General features: G+C 46.1%; 1 protein-coding gene across 1 annotated transcript in view; it reads right to left on the bottom strand.

Moving 5' to 3' along the window:
* Positions 1–911: 911 nt before the first annotated feature.
* LOC149366080 (kinesin-like protein KIF2A) overlaps positions 912–21864 on the bottom strand; it is a 46315-nt gene continuing 25362 nt past the window's right edge. Inside the window, exons 2-20 of the mRNA XM_089548336.1 lie at positions 21643–21737; positions 18262–18330; positions 17062–17230; positions 14462–14718; positions 12104–12203; positions 11168–11330; positions 9907–9997; positions 9510–9573; positions 9321–9412; positions 8714–8856; positions 7987–8061; positions 6614–6749; positions 4961–5071; positions 4366–4433; positions 4024–4141; positions 3234–3335; positions 2298–2370; positions 2115–2177; positions 912–1681 (exon numbers count right to left, since the gene is read on the bottom strand). Of these exons, the coding sequence (XP_089404462.1) occupies positions 1605–1681; positions 2115–2177; positions 2298–2370; positions 3234–3335; positions 4024–4141; positions 4366–4433; positions 4961–5071; positions 6614–6749; positions 7987–8061; positions 8714–8856; positions 9321–9412; positions 9510–9573; positions 9907–9997; positions 11168–11330; positions 12104–12203; positions 14462–14718; positions 17062–17230; positions 18262–18330; positions 21643–21737 (2066 nt within the window). The 3' untranslated portion in view covers positions 912–1604. The remainder of the gene's footprint in view (positions 1682–2114; positions 2178–2297; positions 2371–3233; positions 3336–4023; positions 4142–4365; positions 4434–4960; positions 5072–6613; positions 6750–7986; positions 8062–8713; positions 8857–9320; positions 9413–9509; positions 9574–9906; positions 9998–11167; positions 11331–12103; positions 12204–14461; positions 14719–17061; positions 17231–18261; positions 18331–21642; positions 21738–21864) is intronic.

Raw genomic sequence — 21864 nt, 5'->3', positions numbered from 1 at the left:
CTGCAGGTCAACTACAGCAACATGCTTTTCAGTGCTAGGCACAGGCAGTTCCTGTGGTGTGGACCACAGTGTCTCAAAATTGCTTTGAGAGAAGAGGTGTTGCTGTTGCAGGTTTATATGAATTTGCAAGATTCCCTATCTGAAATGAAATGTGTACCATCTACGCTGCCGTCACGAGCGATTGTAAAAAAAAAGTCAGCCATAAGCATACCCGTGTGAATGCATTTCCCGCACCTCTGAGCAAGGATTTTATTAGTTTTCGGTACCGAGAACATTCTTTGAGACAGTCACATTTGTATAATCTAGATTTTGCCGCAACTTTCAAACCATTGTCACTACCTCTTCTCTACATAATTTCCAGACACTATGGGGTGCACAGCAGTGGCCATGCCCATTGTCTTGCACCATGGGCTCCCCAGAGGGCGCCACAGCTTGCAAAGAGGGCGCATTAGCAGTCTATTACTTTGGACAGGTATGGAAAGCAAGCCTGTTGCAGAGACAGTTTTGTCCTAACAGATGTCTACGCCCCTTGTGTCTAAGGACATGCACTGTGCCCTAGAATGCACTTGAGCGCCAAATTAGACAAGGGAATACCCATCCTGGAACACCTGTGAAAATTTTACGGTCTTCAAAAGAAATGAGGCATTCTTTAAATCTACTATTACACACCTGTCAAGTCAGTTGCTTGGCCACCCATTGCATTAGCAACTAGAGCTAGTGTTATCATAGTGACTACTCCAGCTAAAATCTGGAGTGTTTCGGACTTCGGACCACCTAATTTTCAATTTCTTGAAAATTGAAAAAAATTTTTTTGAGCATGGGCATGAGTTTGGACCCACTCCTTTCATCTGCTTAACCTGTTCCTCCATGTGGCATCTGAAAACAAGTCAATCACACCCAGAAGCCACAAATTTTCAGGTCAGCAGACCGTTGTGCTCAGAAGGATTTATTGGACTTCACTGCACATAGTGAGTCTGCGTCTAAAGTTCATTTGCGGCAGAAAAAAAAAAATCGACGGTGCAGGGCAAATAAACTGAGAAATGAAAGATTTGGAGCTCGGCCCATTCCCCACCTATTCATTCCTAGTGAATTACAGTCGACTCTCGTTACATCGAACTTGCTTTCTTCACAGCAACATGCAACTGGAAGCTACTGACGGGAAATCAAAATGCAGACCAGGCAATTTAAATCAAACAATTCGCACAGGCAGTTAAAATGTTCGGTCCCCGGCAAGTTGGACGTATCGAGCGTCGACTGTATAACTTATTTACAGGAGATTATAAAACAAGTCATTAAAAGCAGTTAAAACAAGTCATTAAAAGCAGTTAAAACATGTATACAAATATATTACACACAACATAGTTGCCATCTGCAGGCGGTCCAGCGAAGGGCGAGAAAAAAAAACACGGGGAGGGAGAGACAGTACGCTACAGCACCGAGACATGCATGCCCCCTCGATGAAAATATGTACAGGGTTGAGGGCAAACACAAGTCTTCAAATGTGAGAAATCTGGCAGAAGGAAAGCTGGCTGCTGCAAGGACAAATGGTGAAGAGGGGGGCCAGGTGAACAATGTTGACCAGGCATTGTGCAAAGGTCGCCGCTTCACTTCACGGGCCGTTTGATGTTCATGCTCATTTTTTCCTCTTCGGCTAAGTGCTGCTGGAACCCAGTCACTTTCTCTGCAGGAAGGACAAAACAATGCAAGAAGACAGGCAAGCTGGTTTAGTGGGCAATTATGGCGGTGGTACAGGCAGTACAAGCAATGTACAGGCGGGATTGACCTGCAATTGCTTTGGCTGAGTCACAGATTTGAATGACTGTCTACCATGATTCCAAAAAGGCCAGTGTCCCTGAAAGCTTCAAGAGTGCTTTTTGACACTGATGGCTGCTCAGTTCGGGAGCCTTCAAGGTACTTGATGTGAGAGATAACATCCAATGGAACATTGAATGTCCTAAGGTTGCACCGGAGTTACTCATGCTCCCCGTAAAAATGCGGTTGCAGGTGACACAAGATAGTAGCACTTGTTGCGTGACAAGCCTTTGGGACAGTTATGCATTGACCACTACAACACACAGTGCTTTTACACGAGATCCAGGAATGCAAGAACTCACCATTGAATTTGGACAGGACTTCCATTTTCTCGGCTAGCAGGTCCTTAAGTTTCTGCACATACACTGCACAAGACGAAATAAATTTAAGAGCGGGTGTTCTCCAGTAAGGTCCAAAGTTGCATAAAAATGAAACTTTATCGAAAAAAAAAAAAAAAAGGCCCACAAGGGCACCGTTGTGCTTACGGTCAAGGTCGTAGTCCACTTCGTTGGTCATCGTCAGGAGGTCCATGTCCTGGTGCACCCATGCTTGGCTAGCCTGGAGAAGACCAAGTGTAGGAGCAAACATTACAACACGTTGAGGAGAGAGATGCGATGTTTTGACCTGAAGTTGCACTCAGCGAGATGGTGCTACTGCAAACACCAGATGCTGGCATTCAAAAACACTACTTGGGTGAATGAAACAGATTGAACAAGGACACAGGACAGTGTTGGTCAACCACTGCCTTGGCCCACTTAATTTGCTTTAGCCTCATTTTGTAGTGTCTGCTATCCAAGCAGTGAGTATCTGCATAGTTTTTTGGCACTGGATGACCAAATTTTGATTTACATGGTGCCTTCCACTGTTCTTCGCAAATGAAAGTCACTTGAAGGAAACGATCTTCATTACATTTTTGCTCCAAGATGAGGAATGTTAATGAACCAGAAGTTGCCTGAACAAGGTTTTTCTCCCAGAGAAGTGGTAAAGCTGGAGTTAAGCTCTAGCCTGAGCAAATTTTTTCAACTGTGCTTCTTCCCTTGTCTGAAGGGTGGCTAAATGGGCAGGTTCATACTGCATGTTTATCCGAGTAAAGTGCACAGCAGATAATGAGCACAAAAGGACGACACACACGCCCACACCACCGGAGGCCAGGGCCGCAGATGCAAGAGCCTCAGCTTGTATCGCCCAGTTCTCCTCGTCTACTCTGAGCCTTGTCTGAAGCATACCCCATGTAGCAGGGTCCTAGCCAGTTCAGTTGACAGCGACTAGAATATTACTACAGAGGAGCCATAGCTTCCACACGAGTGCTGTCCTTGTATTCTCACGAGTGAACCACATTTTAGGTCCTCTGGACATATCTGGCGAGACTGCTTGAGCAAGAAGAAGAAGAAAAAAAAAAAAAGAAATGTGCACACACGCACCTCGACAACAGTTTTGTGCAGGTCCAGGATTTCCTCCTCCATCTCTTGTAGGTGGGAGATGGCCTCGTGGAATGTGTACATATCACCCGACATTTCCACGTCCTGGAGACAAGACAGTTGCATCAGCCTCAACCGCAGGCCAAACAAGTATATAACTGCAATTTCCGGACTTCTCTAGACCACGCCGAAAGGAAAAGCTGACATACTGATGCACAAGTCTTGTAGAGGAAAGATAATTGAAGAGAAGGTAGGCAGAGGGGCATACAGCTGATTGCTCTTTGCAGAAATGCGCATGTGTCTGGTTGAGTGCCAATGAAAGTTACAAAAAAAAATATGCAATGAAAAGGCCATGTGACCCCTCCTGAACAATCTGAATTTCATGGTGCTCTCCAATCGGTTAACTGGGGTCATGTGCCCCTGATCACGTCACAGAATGTTGTTACAAAGAAGCCGGAAATTTTGTTCAGACAGCCTTGCTACCGCATTAGGAAGAAAGTGGTGCAATGCTTTTTTCTCTTTCGAAAGACTTATTAAGTATTGACCATCCAAAAATTTGAGGTGCCAATTTTTGCTACCCCACGAGTAAAGGAGCCGCAGGTTGTGGACTGGATAAAGGGGCAGAAGATTTTGCCTGCATGCAAGTGTGTATTCAATCTTTCATTGAGGGGAATGGATGTAACCGATGCCACTTCACTCTCAACTTACTGGACTGGTTTGACAGCAGTTTGATCACTGCTCCATCCGGTATTCGCAAACTTCCCAGTGTACGCACAGAGGTGAAGCAACTCACATCAGAGGCCCGCAGCAGAGCTAGGTTATCGTCCTCTTCACTCTCCGGAGCCATTTCCTCATCTTCACTGGAGGTGGGCTTGAGCTCTGGGCTGTCCTCAACACCCAGCTCCTTCACCCTGCGGGAAGAGCGTGCCAGGGCAGCAACCGAAATGACGTGCTGTATTCAACTCATTACTTGATTCACGTTTGAAACTGATATGTGGACACTTGTTTTTTTTAATGTGTCAGCCTCAAAAGCCCCACTGAAAAAAGGAAATTGAAGCCCCAAACTAATATTGCATCATTTGCTTCCATATTCGAAACACTAGCATATTCCCACAACCGAACAAAATGGCCTCACCTGTCCGCATATCGCAGTGTGTTCAGGGAGTGCTCACAGGAACTTAAACCTGGCGAGATCATGGCAATCTGAAAAGGGACAAGAAAAAAAGCGAGCTGCAGAAATGACAGACACCCTCAAGACACGGTCAAAAGTGCCCCTCAGCCGTGCAACACAAAAGGGGAAACTTTCCAAATAAAAATTTGCACAGAATCAACAGTGATGTGCAACGACTGTACTGGCAATACACTGGATTACGCCAGCAACCTTACGTGGTCCACATCTGGTAAAATGCTCACCGTAAAACGCTCACCTCTTTAATAATGTGGGCAAGATGTAGAACAACTGGCTAAGAACCAATAAATTTGGACACACCCACACAGCGAACGCCTGGCTTTTGCTACATGGCTGCTTCAGCAGCTGTAGCAGCAGCTCTAAATAGTAAACGAAACTGCCAGTTTAGTGAGAGCCAGTGTATGTGCACTTCGTCGGTTCAATCACAGTGTGACATGACACACTGCAGTCTAGGGATTGGCAGATTCAATTGAACAAGAACATGAGCAGAGTACCGGGTGCTGACTGACCGGGAACGACCCTGAAGAGGCTGGCCACTCACCATGCAGGTCCTGGAGTTCTCGCCGATGAACGAATCCCTGAGGACCTGTGTCAGCTTGCTGGCCCGAAATGGGAGGTGAGCACCACGCCGACCCAGTGCCCGAATGCATTCCTGCACGCAGCAAACCACTGTCACCAAACAGACCCAGCGAGCCATGCCCAAGACATGCCCAGCGAGCCTGAGATAATCCTTTCAGACACACATTTTGTACTGTCAAGTAGGGGTGTGCGAATACGAAGAAAGAAATGCCTACGAATATAGAATATTTGTTCAGTATGAAAAAAAAAAAAAGTTTCCAGTAGAAGATATGTAGGTAAATCGTGCTGTTTTTTTTTTCTTTCTCGAAATAGTGAGTGGTCTCTGCAACCAAAAAACAAACACAGACTGACTAGGCACTAAAAAAAAAAAAGGAAAACAAGATGTCCACAGAAACGCATACTGTTCTATTGCGCAGCCTAAAAATTTGCAACCTATACTGCAGTCATGGAAAATTATTAGCAAAATGAAATCCATGAATGACATTCATGACTTTCAATGCAAAAATAACACGATGGTTAGTAAAAACTATTTCGACTTCATTTGACGAAAAGAAATGACTGAATTACCTGAAGGTCAAGTTATGAAGAGCCTTTTCATTTGTGAACCACAGCCAAAGAACGCAACAGCACATTTTATTTTGTCATCATCATGGTAATCATAACGTTATTGCGAGCCACAAAATGGCCAGTGAGTTCCTCGCCGGTGAAGAGACATCACAGGTTGCTATCTGAGCAACAAGGTGCCAACAGCACACTAGACTGCTAGCAAAATGCAACGAGACAGCTTGGAAAACACAGAGTGGCCCCACGTTATACAATGCAAGCAGGACCATCCTTTACATGCTTGCGACACCTGTAGGAATACAGCACTGACTGCGAAATGCTGTCCCCAATGCACCCAATTTCGACGGGATGTAAACCACCCAGCCCCGCTCTTGTGCAACAACTCCACTGGATTGCAAGTCGCGGGACTCCTAGATTCTGCGAATAGCGATTGAAGTGCAGTGCAGTGCGTATCGAACCAAATGGCAAGTGCTGTTCGCAAGCGATCGTAAATTTCTAATATTCACATGCCCTTATGAGAATCTGAAAGCCATACAATACTCTGAGGAGAAAAAAAGAAAAAAGTTGGCCTGCCCGGCCTCTGGCACAGCATGGTGTAAGTGGCGCAGCAAAACGGGAAGGAAAGGCTGACAATTTAGCATGGTTAGGTCAAATGAGAGTTGGGTACGAATCAGGTGGTAGAAACCTGTTTGAGGATGTGGCTATCACGCCCTATGCTCGATGTGTGCCAACACCCAAAGCAGCATAATCATACGGAAGAGCCTGATCATGCGTACGACTATCTACTGCTTCTTCGAGCGGCTTATTGTCCTTAAATCCAGAACTTCCCAAAAGTTTTTTGAATCATCTCGCAATCCTAGTCAATGCTCATATATGCAGAATTGCCCATATCACTGGGAGTCTTCATACTGCTCCTGAAGTCCCCCTTTAGATGACAATGGCCTTGCAAGTATGCTGCCATGTACAGCTATTTTGAACTGGAGTTCACTTTGGGCAGGCAGCGGCATTTTGAAACCCTGCACAAACGAGTCCTGCAAGGAGGTCGGCACACCTTGAGGGCTAGCAGGCTCTTGTTGATCTCGGCGCCCTCCATACGAGTCTGACGGTTGGCGCTCGATGTGTCAGCACCCCGCTCGTTCCCCGCCAGGTCAATGAGCGAGAACTTGCCGTGCAGACGCCCAGACTTCCTGCAGGGGGCAAGGGAGACCAGCATGACAAGCTTGAGCGGGGACAAGTCTACATTGAACCAACTGCTACCCGGCACACGCACGTGCGAAAAGTGCCCTTGCGTCAATGAACACAACTTGCACACCTGACACCACAGCTTCTTCACTGCCCATCCTGAAACATGTCGAGTTTCAACTGCTGCAGCACACAGTACAGCTAACAGCCACTGTTTGGTACCTCAGGAACTGAACACATTGCCCACAGCACACTGTGCAAAGGAAGCTTAGTAGAACGTTAAGTTGGGCGAGTTGGTATAGGTGCATGGTTGAAAAACAGCGCACAAAAGACTAGACACACGGAAAAAGAAAATAAAAGCACCTCAGTTGTGCCATATTTGCACCAGGTCTCCCACGGACTGAAAAATGTAGGAAGAAGGTTCAACGTTGATGTATTGCAGTCTGCTCCTGTCAAGCTTAAACAAGTGTGTGCTGCGATAGAAAGGAAGAAAGTGTCGAAAAAGAAAAAAGGTTGCGGTGTCGCGCACACGGATCCGTTTGTCAACTGCCACACGTGTGTCGTCTACAGTTTTCCCTTTCCTGCGGAGCCCGCTACATCGGACAGACCGGCCGTTGCTTGAACAAACGCTTGCAAGAACACAACAACAATTTAGATAAAGGCAATGACCAATCTTATCTTGTTACCCATTGTAAGGGGTGCGCAGTGATGAAAAACAAGAAGAAAAAGTGCACTGCTTTGTTAAGCAAGCAAAGGTGTTATATTCTCATAGGGATCAAACCACGCGGGAAATAGCAGAAGCATACTTCATCGCAACGGAGTAACGGGGCTGCGTTAGCAAACCTTCGGTTGCTTTAAGTGATAACGAGATCACGTTTCTTGGCAGATTGTGGGCTTTGGGCGCACGCTAGATTTATCATTGTCTTAGTTTTATTTGTTCAATTTTGTTTTCATGATTATGCCTTCCTTATATACCCAGGTTTTTCGCAATAAAGCCTTAGTTGTGAGTTCAGCGCTTCTCCTGTCGTCTCCTTTACTCTTGTGTCTAGTCTTTTGTGCGCTGTTTTTCAACCATGAAAGGAAGCTTGTAGCTCCGTATTCAACAAAAATGAACTAGTACCAACCCCCAGAAGCACAGCTAATCGGGCCAATATAGGGACACAGTGAAGCCGTCCATTTCCAATATTGGGCAGATCACCAGTGCCGCTGGGGAAGTGTCTGGTGGCCCAGTGCATACCTTACCTGAGCCTCAAGATGATCTGGAATACTGCATGTGATCGTGAAGAGTTCTGGTTGGCCGATGTCTGCCCCGATGTCCTGCAAAGGAGGTGCAGGGGGTGAACACCGGTCAGGTCAACTCTTCATACGCGCACAAGCCCCCGAGCAACGCAGCCTGAAACAATGGTACACCTGAAATCTCCAGAGCTTTGCGAACAATGGACTTGTCTAAGAAAACTCGCTTGAACCACTCTGTGCATACACCAAACAACCCAACAACTCAAAGCCAGGCTGGCTTGTATGTGCAAGCAATAAAAAAAAATTTAACCTCGCGATGCTGTGGCCTTCGCCAAATATCTACATCTGCAGCGCAGTTAGGTACCAGTGGGCCACGAGCGGGCCACCCTTAGATTTTCTTGGGTGCGGCTTGACATACCAGTGAGCCTCTGAATTTGTTGGCATTACCAAGATTGGCTATAGCTCCTATACGTAGTTTATCACTTCCTGCAAGCACTTCAAAGCTGGGATGAAAGAAAGGAGGACTTTTACGATAGAGAAACTTTCAAAAGGAGAAATATTTAAGAGTATGGCACCAAAGATGCATGAAGCAGCTTGGGTTAGGCACTGAACAGGCAGAATATCTGCCCTCAAACTACTCGTTGACTAGGCCAACTCCTCCACGTTTGCCAAGAAGAGACACCACCCTACTAACAACAACAACAACAAAAAAAAAATAAAACCCTCTCTGCACCTGACTCCGTTGCCATGCTGGATAAGCTTGAGCACCTCCTCAACCGAGTCCACCTCCTTCTCCACAAGGCCAACGACCTGCACCTGCTGCTTGCCGTCTTCCAGCACCCGGAGCTTTGCCTTGCCATTGAGGAGGTCAAACACCTGGAAGGCACGGCAGGTACCGAGGAGCCAGCTTAATGACCGAACTCAAACAGGTGACAGTTACGCACTCCCAAAAATATCTTGCAACGAGACAGGAGCCCAAATGTCTGACTACACCCCGCCATGACAAACACAGGAACATTCTAGAGAGTTGGAGACACTGCACATTCACAATAGAAGCGATTTTAAAGTGGTCTCATACCCCTGTCAAGCGCACAAGTGCACTTACAGTGCACTTCGGCATCTCGAGTGACACTTTAGGCTATGTGGTGTTCCGTTAACGCACTCCAACCAGAGTGCACACTTACAGCGAGTGACACTCTCCGTAAGTGCACTTACCTTACCCGCTTGACAGGGGTAACAGTGAATGGCTGAGCACTGCATTGACACGAATGAAGCCTCAAGCAGGTCCCGCCACTCCTGCTAGCAAGAACCCAAATGCAAGAAGGAAATGGACTGCTCACCTTCCCACTGTAGATCTCGAAAAAGCTTGAAGAGACAACTAAGTCATCATTCTTATATTTAGGAGATTTCAAAAACTTGAACACGTCCTTTGCTGCATGAAGTGAGGGGGGGGGAGAAGGTCGGAGGTCAATGCTTAATTGTTTCACATAACTGAAGACATCAAAGCCAGAAAAACAGAAAGAACGTACTTGCTAATGCGTATATGCCTTTAGAACAGTCTTGCGTCTTTCCAGAGAAGTCGCCGCCCATAGTCTGCAAGAGTTGCACGAAATTGAAGGCATGGGAGGTCGATCCAGGAATATAAAGCAAGTAGATTTAATCGAGCAGCAGCCTCGATTTAGCAGTGATGCAAACAACAAAGTAGTAGATTGTTGCCGGATAGAGACGACTGCCCTGCTGACAGCACAGGTTTCGCTACCATCTGTGGACTACATTTCATGGGGATCCGACACTTTTCTGAGAGAAATGGCAGAGAATGCACTGCAAGATCCTCGAGTTAAGCCTGAACACAAAGTGCAGTCGAGCCCTATGCAAGCAGGGATATGGCCAGCTGCAAACCCAGGCAAGAAGGCGACCGGGACTCACGTGTGTTTTGCCGCTGCCCGTCTGCCCGTAAGCAAAGCACGTTGCCATGCCTCCTTCAAATATCGTCTGTACGAGTGGCCGAGCAGTGTACCTGAGGCAGCAAAAAGTGCGGCACAAGGTCAGGTCACAGAAGATTTAATTCCATGTACAACAGGTCCTCCAAGAGCTTCCAAAGAGTTTACTGCAGGATGCTAGCTAAAATGCATGCCATTGGGTTTTCTTGCCATCAAGGAATGCAATAAGGGATAATTATAGGCAGGATGATGATTTTACCCATATTGCTAAAACGCATGCCATTTGGTTCTTTGACATTAAGGAATGCAAGTTCTCTGCTAGAAACTCACAGTGCTAAACACAGTGCTAAACAACAACTGCTCAAGGAATTGTTTCACATGAAATTCAATGAAGTATTTAAAATCTGCATGCAAAAATACATGTTCCCTGATGATTTCATAATTGTAATAGCCCGGGCCATCGAGCATTGTTAGCCCACCAATGATAACTTCACGCTATTTCGAAACTCTCCAAGTTGCTGATGACCATGCTGTGCGTCTAGCTTGCAGTCAAAGAACTGAAGTTTCGTATCCGAAAACGAGCTGCGAAGACAGACGTGGTAGTGTGCTCATTGCTCGCTAATAACATCACCACCGCTCGACCTCGAAGTCTTCTGTGCTGCTTGGGAACACGCTTTACCATCTGACTTGTAATTAGACAAATAAAATTATTTAGCCATTTTCTTTTTTTGCCCCGCAAGGCAAAAAAAGGCTCCAAAAACGCGACAGCATTGAAGTCGCTTGGCAGCCTCTGCATGCACTATGCGCGCTCTAAAACAGCCAAAAGCTCTGACTCTGCTTTGTCTGCGATGGACTTTATCGTGACCCAAACAGCAGCGAGTTTGAAGATACCAGTGACCCACGACAGAAAGACCGCATTAAAGAGACTAAGCAGTGTGTTCAAAGTTACTGGCAAATGTGTTAAACTTGCAGAAGGAATGCTTTTAAACATTCACACTAAGTACATGTCCTTAGAATGGAGCCGGCAGTGCTTTAAACTTGCAGGCTGATTAATGCATTCAATGTTGGGAGCAGATTACTCAATTTATGCATAAAGTCTTTTTGTGAACTCTAATTTACATTGCTTACTAACCAGTCTAATCATCACTTCCAACACTGCATTCCTTGTCCTTTATATCATTATCTACACAGCTACACAGCTGTTTCGCGCCAGTGGCAATCCAAGAAAGGATAACAATAAGGCTCACTTGTAGACAAGCTCATTGTTGGCCGTCTCGTCGAAGGCATAGTCAAAGCGGAACGTCGAATTCTCGAGGAACTTGGTCAGGTCCACCTTGAGCTTTGGTTCGTGGACCACAATGAGATCCCTGTTGGGCACCGTGATGACGTCCACCTCCTTGCGATTTGACTCTGCACAGCGCAGCCAGACAAGAAGAAGGCAGAGGAAGGCTGGGTGCTGTCTGTTTACCTGGCACCAACCAGCCATGTTCAGAATAGAAATGAGCAAATTTAGACTGCAATGTTTCACTGCTGCACCTGTCCTTACCATTAATGGTTATCTGGAACTCTTTCCATAAACAGCATTTTCGCGATTCTAAGCATGACTTGCATTATGCCTCACAACGGTTTCCTCAACTAGTCAAGCTGCTCAAGCAGCTTTCATTCTGGTCCCCCAGCTAAATATGGTAGGATTGGATAACAACAAAAAGGACATTTAGGTGGGTTTGTTCAAAACTCTGAAGCTAGTTTAGCATACAAATACCACCAGCTACTTTCGTTCAGAAAAACACGTCAAGACCAGTTCAGGTTAAACTACTGCTAATTGTTAATTGTAATGATAATTTACTACTCGTAACAGGCTGCAAGAATACCTCACATATTCACATGTATGTAGCCAGCTCTGGAAGTAGAAATCTCACATTCCAGGAATGTTTTATTCCAGGCTGCATTGTGTTTACGAAAGAAATGGACACAGCAACACACTAACCAGGACCCATAGTGCTGTGGAATGCTAGGCTATGTGGTGGTACTCCCAGCTGTTTGCATTAACCAATGTACCAATGAGATTTCATTTTATTACTGCCTAAGAGAAACTAGATGAGTGTGTAGAAAGCCAGCATAATGAGAGGCACAAGAGAGCAGGACGAGCCTAGCTGGAAGCTGCTTCAGCAATAGGACCCTACCTTTTTTATTCAACGGCCGCTTGCGGACGGCAACACAGATTTGGTGCACCTCCGAAGGATCGCTCATTGACAAGGGCCTGAAGTCCAGGGTTGACCTGTACTCCCTGCAGAAAGGAGACAGTGCGATGAGCTAACCTCGAACACCAAAAAGGGCGGCAAGTGCACACTGATGTCCAAATTAAGCCCTGTCAGGGTCCATTTCTGTAACAAAAAATTCAAGCTGAAGTACTGTATCATCCTCACAAACCTCACTTAAGTCTTGAAAAGAAGATTTTATTAATTTAGTCATAGTTATGAAATTTTCAGGGCACATGTATTTTTGTGTGCTGATTTTAGATATGCCATTTAATTTCATGTAAAACAATTCCTTGAGCACTTGTGCAATTTTTATGCAAGTATTTTGCGGAAAGTTTTTCAGAAAATTTGCTGCAGGAAACTCGCTGAAATGCATGCCATTGGGTTCTCTTGACACCAAGGAATGCAATAAGGGTAAAATTATCATCCTGGCTATCATAGAACTTGAGTTATAGGGTACTGAAGCTGCCACTTCAGAAACAGGAATTCAGAGACAGGAATACAGGAATACTTCTTATTTCTGAAGCGACAACTTCAAAACTAACTCAAATTCTATGATAGCCAGGATGATAACATTACCCTTATTGCATTCCTTGGTGTCAAGAGAACCCAATGGCATGCATTTCAGCGAGTTTCGTGCAGCAAATTTCCTGCAAAACGTTTCCCAAAATACTTGCATAAAAAGTGCACAAGTGCTCAAGGAATTGTTTTACATGAAATTAAATGACATATCTGCAATCAGCGCACAAAAATACATGTGGCCTGAAAATTTTATATCTGACTTCATTAATAATTTTTTTTTTTTTTTAAGACTAGGGTCCCCCCTAAAGAGAACTATTTTGGGAAGTCATGGAGGCAGCTAGCCAGTCATCGAAATACAAAGTAAGTGACAAGGTAAGATTCCAGGAAAGTTATCAAATAAATGAGGGTAGTACAATATACTGGCCATAAGTAACATTTCCGGTCCAATAAATCAAACCATCACACGTGTTCATTTCTGTGAACGCCATGGGCAGAACGGAGATACTATTCAAGAGCATGCTATAGCCACAATAGTAAGTGAGCAGCAGAATAATCGAATGGTGTTTGCCGGCACTGTAAATGCCAAAGTCCAGATAATTTGTACTGCCGGTGCAGTCTTGGCCAGCGCCTATGCAAGTTAATTTGAGCGGGCTCCCGAAGTGAGGCAGAGTCCAGGTACGACAGGTGTGGCAAGAGAGTTCCCAAATAGTCCTACTCAAAAAAAGTTGCTCCGCATGGTTTCGATTTTGCTTTTCTGAGCTTTGTGCCAGCCAACATCAGCCAGCCAGCCGACCGACTGATGAATCGACCAGCTGCGCACAGTTTCAGGCACCAAATAGTGCTTCTCTCTCTCTCTTTAGTCTTTTCTGTCCACAGATTCTTCTTGCCGCTCCAGTGCTGCTGAGCGTTTCCGTACGAGTGGTTCTTCAAGAGCGCCGAAACTGTGTGTTCATGAAGCACGAAAACAAGTACAAATTAATGAGCTTTTATGATAGTGGCAAGCTGACAGCTTAGTGACATGGTACAATGTTTGTCACCATACCATACATGACAAAAATATAATGCAACCATGTGCATAACGTGAGGAGAGAGTTCTGTTTCCTCCTTTTCCGTTCCACAATGCTCTTTCACTGCCTTCTCTTCCTCAAAATTTCTGCACCATCCTCCCACAATCCCAGCTGCATTATTGCCTGTGCATGATGCACACTTTGCCCTAATGGTCCAAGGTAAAAAAAATGTAGTTTCACACAGCTCACAAGAGTGTTCCAATCGCTGCAGCTGCCCGAAAGACCAGCAAAACGATCTTGGTTACAAGAATAAAGCAAGTTGCAGTCTGAAGCAGATGATCCCAGGTAAAATGCCCACATTAAACATTAAAGCCTCGTCTGTTCAGACTTGAAGGGACCGGGCAAAAAAGTCCGAATTATGCAAAGGTCATTATGAACTGGAATTAACCATGTTTCACTGTACTCATGCAAACATAGCATGCCACGTGCACTGCGGGCCAATTTTTTCTTCTTTCCGGTGCAGTCCGCACCGGATCGATCTTGACCAGCTGTGCGCTGACATTGAAATCTCTGCCCACAGGCAGAGTGCGGCACACTAACGCCTCCGCAATGTAGCTACTGCAGCCATGGTTACATATGTGCCACGGTGACAGATCTGTGTGCCAAAGTTTGCCACAAAAGGCACTGCCTCATGACTACTGGTAATACGGGAGGAAAGAGGGACGGGTGAACACAAGTTCACCCCTAGAAGGACGTGCCTGATCATGGAGAGGAACTCCCAGTTGGGGTTGCCGGGGTCCACGTTCATGCGCTCCCGTTTCTCCTCTATCTGGGTGAGCTGCCGGGCACGCCGCTCCTCCCGCTGCTTCTTGATGCGGTCCACCTCCTTGACAACGTTGGTCCGCCGCCGGCTGGCATTCAGCTCCGATGCACTAACGCTGGGAGCCACCAGACCCCGCTGTGGTTGCTGCCGTGGCACGACTGGGCCAAGGGCTGGGTCTTTGTCAGCCACTGCAAGAAGAGCACAAACCACACAGTCACCCGATTGCTGTAACCAATATCATCGTACTGCTGCATTTGCACCGATGATGCTGCTGCGGCAAACAACTAAAACAGAAGTAAGAACTGCACGAACATTTCAAAACATGCCAGATTTGCTCCCTCCCCGTACACTCTAGAGCCTGCGTTACACGCCCAGGGTACACAGTCAGCGACTCCTTTGCTGCTAGACCTTGCGGAAAACTCGTTTACCCTTCCATTTCAACGTGACCGACCATCATCATCATCATCAGGACTGAGACAGTTGGGAGAAGGGTAAGCTCCCTCATTAGGGAAGCCGAAGCAGTGACGGAGCGCCACCTCGACGGCTACGCAGAACTCCGCGGAGCAAGGGAAAGTCTCTTCGGAATCCAGCCAGCATCGCAAGCGGTTCCAGCTGCACGCATACCTCACCTTGCACGCATGGCACACGGAAAGATTCTGCGACCTTGCCACTGGACTTCTGGTTCCAAGCAGCGAAAGCTAGTGAAGCCAACACGTGCTCTCTTCACCTCCCCCGGCAATTTCTCAGAGATGGCTTTGCCCCAAGAATACAGCGTGCCTGGCAAAGCCCGGCAGCCAATCTTGGCGCGTGCAAACGTTCGTCACAGATACCATCGAAGTCGTGCCCCTGTCCCAGCCAGTAATTCGGAAGCCCTTCTTGCACTGTCTTCTACTTCCGAAGAATGCCTCGAAGCTTAAGTAGCTAGCTGACCCATGCTGTGCATTTGAGAGTGTAACAAATAGAATCCGAGTGTAGCACACTTTGTTGTCCCTCACTTTGTTCCCAATGGAGCATGAACCCCCCTGCGGTTACTGAGTGAAGACGCTGCAGTTGCGGAGTGGTAGCGCGGGGTGGAAGGCTACCCTATAAGCCACAACCTGGTAGCACATTCGAGATCTGCCAGGAAAACAGGAGGTCATGAGGGTGCTGGCATAAAAAAAAACAATATGCGCAAGCTTAGGGATATTGAATACATACACATCCAAGGTGTACTCAAGTTGTCCCCCATAACAAAACCCTGGTTCCTTGCAGGCACCAACTGGAGGGCACTACAAAAACTTTGCCCCCTCTGTGCTGTGCCCAGGGGCATGGGTCATATCCAATTACGCAGACAACCGGATTACCCCACTCATGAGCCATGGCACCATGTGACCGCCACCACAGTTGCCTACATAGGTGCATTGTAATTGATGTCATATACAGGGTGTCCCAGCTAAAAGTAACCAAGCTTTTAAAAAAGACGAAGTGTCCTAGCCCCGTGAGACCAACTGAGGGTTGTTGCCAGTCGCGTGTCCTAGTCTGCGGATTTTTTTATTCTGCAAACGTAATTAATTAGCAGCGACTGATTAGCTAACTTTTTAATTATTGCCTTTAGGAAGAAGGTGTCAATGCAGGAATTGTAGATCCCATAGAAAAATAACCGGTTGCGGTGTTTCCAACCAAGTACCACTGATACAGCTTCTTTTATTTGCCTTAAAAAAAAGCCCGCGAAATACAAAAAGAACCACGTGATAAGGAAGCAGTTTCAGCGCTCCCAAACGACCGGTCAAGCAACGACATCTGCTTATGTTTGCAATGCTGCCCCGAACAGGGTTCGGCGTTTTGTGGTGGTGGCGAGATATGAGTCATGAAAAGTAAGCGGGCGCTGCTTTTCAAGAAAGTGAAGCGCGGCTCGCATGGAGCGCTTTTTCACGCGAAACCTCGCCACGAGTGATAGGCATGTGGCCGTGCCGCCGAACTTGCAGCGTCACGCGCTGAAGGAGCGGTCGCCCTAGCGCCCATGCCGTTGTTTGATCGGTCGTCTGGGAGCGCTGAAACTGCTTCCCTATCACGTGGTTCTTTTTGTATTTCGCGGGCTTTCTTTTAAGGCAAATAAAAGAAGCTGTATCAGTGGTACTTGGTTGGAAACATCGTAACCGGTTATTATTCTATGGGATCTACAATTCCTGCATTGACACTTTCTTCCTAAAGGCAATAATTAAAAAGTTAGCTAATCAGTCTCTGCTAATTAATTACGTTTGCACAATAAAAAAATACCGAAGACTAGGACACGCGACTGGCAACCACCCTCAGTTGGTCTCACGGGGCTAGGACACTTCGTCTTTTTTAAAAGCTTGGTTACTTTTAGCTGGGACACCCTGTATATAGGGTTCATATGAGCTTCCGTTGTAAGTACCTAACGCACAAAGTGGCGACGGTTCAGTAAGCAATATGGCAATGTGCAGGGTACCCCCTATTGGAGAAGTCAGTACACTGCCAATTTTCACCCACTTGTCTGCGAACACACAACGGCAACTCCTCGAGACACTCACGAGAGGAAAGGATGTTGCTGGACTTGGTGGTGGGGAGTGGTGCGGGCGGGGGACCCATGGCGCGGTCATGACCGTTCTGCTGGTGCAGCGCTGGTCGGGCGAGACTCCTCCGGTCCTGGATGGTTCCCGACTTGGCCGATGACAGAGGCACCTGGGTGTGCCTCGGAAGCTGCACAGAGGCGACATTGCAGTGAGGGAGAGGAGCAAAGGGCAGACATCGGCTTAATCAAGTAATGAAGGCATGTGCCACAGTGGAGTGAAACCTCAAAATGCACAACTGCTTGCCACTTGGTCCAACGGCACACCATCTCATCATGCCCCTAGCTGCACGTGCATGTCAAGGACACTGGCTTATTTCAGATAAAGTGAAATAAAGGAACGCACAATGCACTGCAGGCTAATCTCCTGAAGCCCTAAATGAATAGAGGAGAAAAACAAGTGTGCTGCTTCCAAGACTGCAAGTTTAGTACATAAATAAAACAATGAAGCACACTCAAGATTGGGCAGGCTGCAGTATTTGCAGCCTGCACAGCTACCGGGGTGTCCAACTTAAGCACCCTAAATTTAGATCGTCTAACATTAAGGCTGGTGTGCTTCCTGGGACCATATTCTCACTTCTCTCCCAGCAAGGAGAGATCTTGCTGGGAGAACAGTGACTGGCTGAGAGAAGCAAGTGCAGCAATCTGATGTAACAGAATGCTTTCGTGGAATAGCTGTCAAGAGCGGCAATTGATGAGTCACTAAAGGGAAAGTAATATGAACACATCACACTCAACCGCATCAAAGAAGCAGTTAAGGCACCATGAAACTGCCAAAGCTTCAATGAATACACAGCTAGTGCAGCGGACACATACTTGTTTGCCACTGGATGACAACATATAACCAACCATTTAATCGGAACATGCTATTCAGTTTACAGGGCACTGCTGGCTTTCCATAGCAAGGACTAACTAGTAGCACTGGCAGCTTTTATCACTAACAAATGAACCAACTCAAACACTTCTGTTTCAACCAATGAGTGCAAACTGCCGGCCACCATTGCTGGCACTGAACTGGAGTGAGTACAGCCTTTGAATAGGATAATGGACCAACTCATGCTTCAATGTTCTACTGCCCAGTGAGCACGTTCCTTTGCAAAAGTAGTGTTATGGAAATTCACACCCACATGCAACGAAGAGTGCAGCCTGAATGAACACTCACCTTCTTGACAGAATTCCGGTTGACGTCTTGGAGGCCTGGGTTTAGCGCAAAAACTGTGCTGAACTCAAGCTGCAAGGATGGAACGAACGAGTAAATCAAAGGTAATTGAGGTTTTAAAGAGAACAAATCTTAATTCAGTTGCAGTTCCGCCTTTTTACTACGAATAAAGGCATGTTCAGGATTACTACAATGCATATAGTATTCCACCCCAGTAGTTTCTTGCCTGTGCACTAATATAAAATAGGCATGAGGGCATACGAGACAGCATGTTTTAAAGTGCACTAAACACTATTTAATATCAAGCCTTAGCGTACACTCGCAGTACGTATGCCATTTCCCAGGTTTAGCGTGCGCACCTCTTGTGTGCTCCAAGAAATCTCTTCAGAAATGGCAGCGTTCTTCGAAGCAGGACCACTCTCTTCAGACTTCAGAATAAAAATTTTTTTTATTTAGAGTGACAATTCTGCCACTTCTAGTCTTAAAGAGGACAGTCTGTTGATAAAAATGCTTTACGTTCCAACAACCAGATGGCGCCACTAGGCTCAGCTTATACACTCCAACTGCATACGATGAACTTGAAGTGAATTTGACAAATAGCGTACAGTCCTGCAAAATGCTTGGGTTTAGCATACATGTGTGTATGCTTATTGTACATAGCATCGACTTATACTCTCTTCTAACCACACTTGTACGCCGCAAGCCGACAACGCGCAGACGATAAGGAGTGGTGGAACACATTCAAAGGGACAGAACACTGCACTTTAAGAACCCAATTTTTTTCGGCACAATGGGACATTTGCCGTCTAGGGTGCTCTATTCCACAACGCTTTTATTAGAAACTCTGTAGGAAATTTTCACACAATTTTTAACTCTTTCGCTACCGCGCCATAGGCGATCGTTCGCATATGATCGATTCAAATCGCCCGCGCAAAAAAGCTAATTTTGGAGCGTTGTGGACGTGCTCCGCCATCTAGTTAGCGAGCTCAACAACTGCTCTTTCGATTGCAGCCTTGGTTTCAGTGTTTTGACATGAGGGGGCGCCGTGAAAAATAAAACTTTGAACGGCCGCAGCACCGTCAGCAGGAGAAAATGGCGTCCGCGTCGCCGCGCGCTCCTCGGAAGCGAAAGCTGACACCGAGCACGTCGGCCGGTTTCGGTTTCGTTTTTTGCGACGAAAGCAGCGGTTATTAGTCGGGCAACAATGTACAAACGTTGGATTTCGGTTTCGGCAGCGAGACTTCGCCTCGGGAGCCTGGAACGTCAGCGCGTACTTGCATGTAAGTTCTGTTTTCGTTCGCTGTGTGTTTTCTGCGGTGCATACGGTTTGTAATTGATGACAGTGGTTTATTTTTGTGCTTCAGGGTCTTGACAACGTATGGCGAAGACAGTTTGCCAAATGCTCAAGGTCGCGTCACGGTTTTCAACCAAGACGACAGCTAGGTGTCCATGTCGGCACATCGCTGCAGAGCGGCGCTCGGAGATTCGCTCGAGTTCTCGACTTTTTTTGATGCTCTTCACGGCGGAACTGATGAAGATCGTGTGCGGAAGCACTAATAAGTATGCATGGATGAAGATTTTCAGCAAATTCGGCGTGACGGCTCATGGGAAGACGTGAATCTGTTGGAGATTCTGATGTTCATTGGAATCATCATATACATAGGAATTGTTGACCTGCCACGACTGTATCTCTACTGAAATACCAGAATAATCTATTCTGGCCCTCTGCCATCAAAAATCATTTCTCAAAATTGGTTTTTCGCTTTTTTTGTTTGTTTTTTTGCACGTAACGGACCCGGATGATTCAGTGGCGGCAGCTTCTATTGGCAACACTTGAAAAGTGTCCTGGCTTTTGAACCACATCGATAAAACTTATTTCAGCGATCCTGATGTTTTAGAGCTTGCCTAAAATGCCAAATTTTATCAGCTGGCTTTCAGGGAGCAGCTCATTCAAGAAATCTTCGGGTATGATGAGGGAAAAGAAGTCCACGCCCCCAATCCTCTCATAGAATCCATTCAACACCAACCGAAAAGAATGAAAAAAAGAAGAAACTACAAGCTCGACTATCAGAGAACAAGGGAGGAACAAAGATAAAACCTTATGTGAAGCACTTGTCAGTCTACCTCTACTTCACATCTTCACCTCTGACTGCTCTTCACAGTGGCACCACAGTCATGACCCCTGACTTGACAAGCCATGGAAAGTGCAGTAAATTTTTCTCATAGCTGAAACTGAATAATGACAGCTATAAACATGTGCAACAGTTTGTATATTCCAGTTTTCCTCTAATCAAGTTCGGGCTTAGTGCAGCCGGTAATTTTTGTTTTTTCTATTTAATTTTTTGTGTTTTTAGCAAATTTCACAAATAAATGTTCATTTACTTTTGCACACACAACTCTGGTGTTTATTTCATTCAGAAGTGTAACTAATAAGCTACAATTTCATGCATTGCAATATGTGCTGGGTGTATTAGTTCTTGAGAAAAAAAAATTCTTTCAGTACGCTCCAAATCGTGCATTTTTCCGCGGTAGCGAAAGAGTTAAAGCAGTGTACGCGCCTGTTTTTATGTATCCCGATGCTGCAAACTATGATCAGCGAGCGTGATGGCTGGCGTGATTGCCGTATAACCAGCAGTCACCAGACAGATTTGCATATCCAAAGCTGCTACGGCAGTGATGTACTCTTGTCACTGAAAATTTTGTATATCGTAGTTGCTGCTCCAGCCAAGAAATTCAAAACATTGTAGCGCCATCTAGTTGCAAAAGCTAAAAGTGCATGGTCAGCAATGCAAAGGGAGTGCTGCTTTTTTATCAAATGGCCCACTGGAGACAGTAAATTAGAATAAAACATGACAAACACTCCTGAAAGAAAAAAAAAAACACTGCACTTAAAATGCATAGGCGATATTCTACCAAGATGCGGTCACGTGGTGGACTACAGTGGTAATGACGGGCTTCGCCACAAGATGTTTGTTTTAACGAGATTTTTAATGGCAAACTAAAATTACAAATCCTTATGTCCTTGATATCGCAGAGCTCAATTCTCTGAGGCACGATCTTTCGAGAGATTTTTGATCAGTATTCGCTCCCCTTCATGTGCTCTTCCAATTTGCTGAGGATGTCTCTGCCTTTGGTAGCGCTGCAGGTTAGTTATGGGATCGAGCATAGCGGCAGTGTTCGACATGCTCCTACTACAAAAGATAAGGTCGCCAGGGCATGCCACTGTTTCCCCATGTCTGGGTTGTAAAGAATGGAGTTTGGGGCAGCATGCTGCCCCAACAGACATGGGAGGCCAAAAGTAGTTTAATGGAAGTGCCATACACCTGCTGTGGTGCTCCCCCTGCTGCACTCTACCACTGAGCTTGGCAAGAAATGGCAACTCACCTCCTTGCCCTTGGTCTCCCCCTTCTCGTACCACTCCGCCACGATCACCTGTTTGTCCGAGTCCATGCTCACCACCGTGGCAGAGTGTATGCGCCCTGCAAGCAAAGATGGCAGATTTTAATTTCCTCTAAAAGCTACATATATTATAGGAATTGAATACTATGTAATTTGTGTCTTGCAGAAAAAAAAAAAAAGATGGCTGGCAGTTAACATTGCTAAGCA

This window comes from Amblyomma mixtum, chromosome 1, assembly GCF_055824585.1.
Source record: "Amblyomma mixtum isolate Tamu chromosome 1, ASM5582458v1, whole genome shotgun sequence".
NCBI lineage: Eukaryota > Metazoa > Arthropoda > Arachnida > Ixodida > Ixodidae > Amblyomma > Amblyomma mixtum.
Note: the sequence above shows the minus strand (reverse complement) of the source record. Positions and strands in the feature narration are given on the sequence as shown.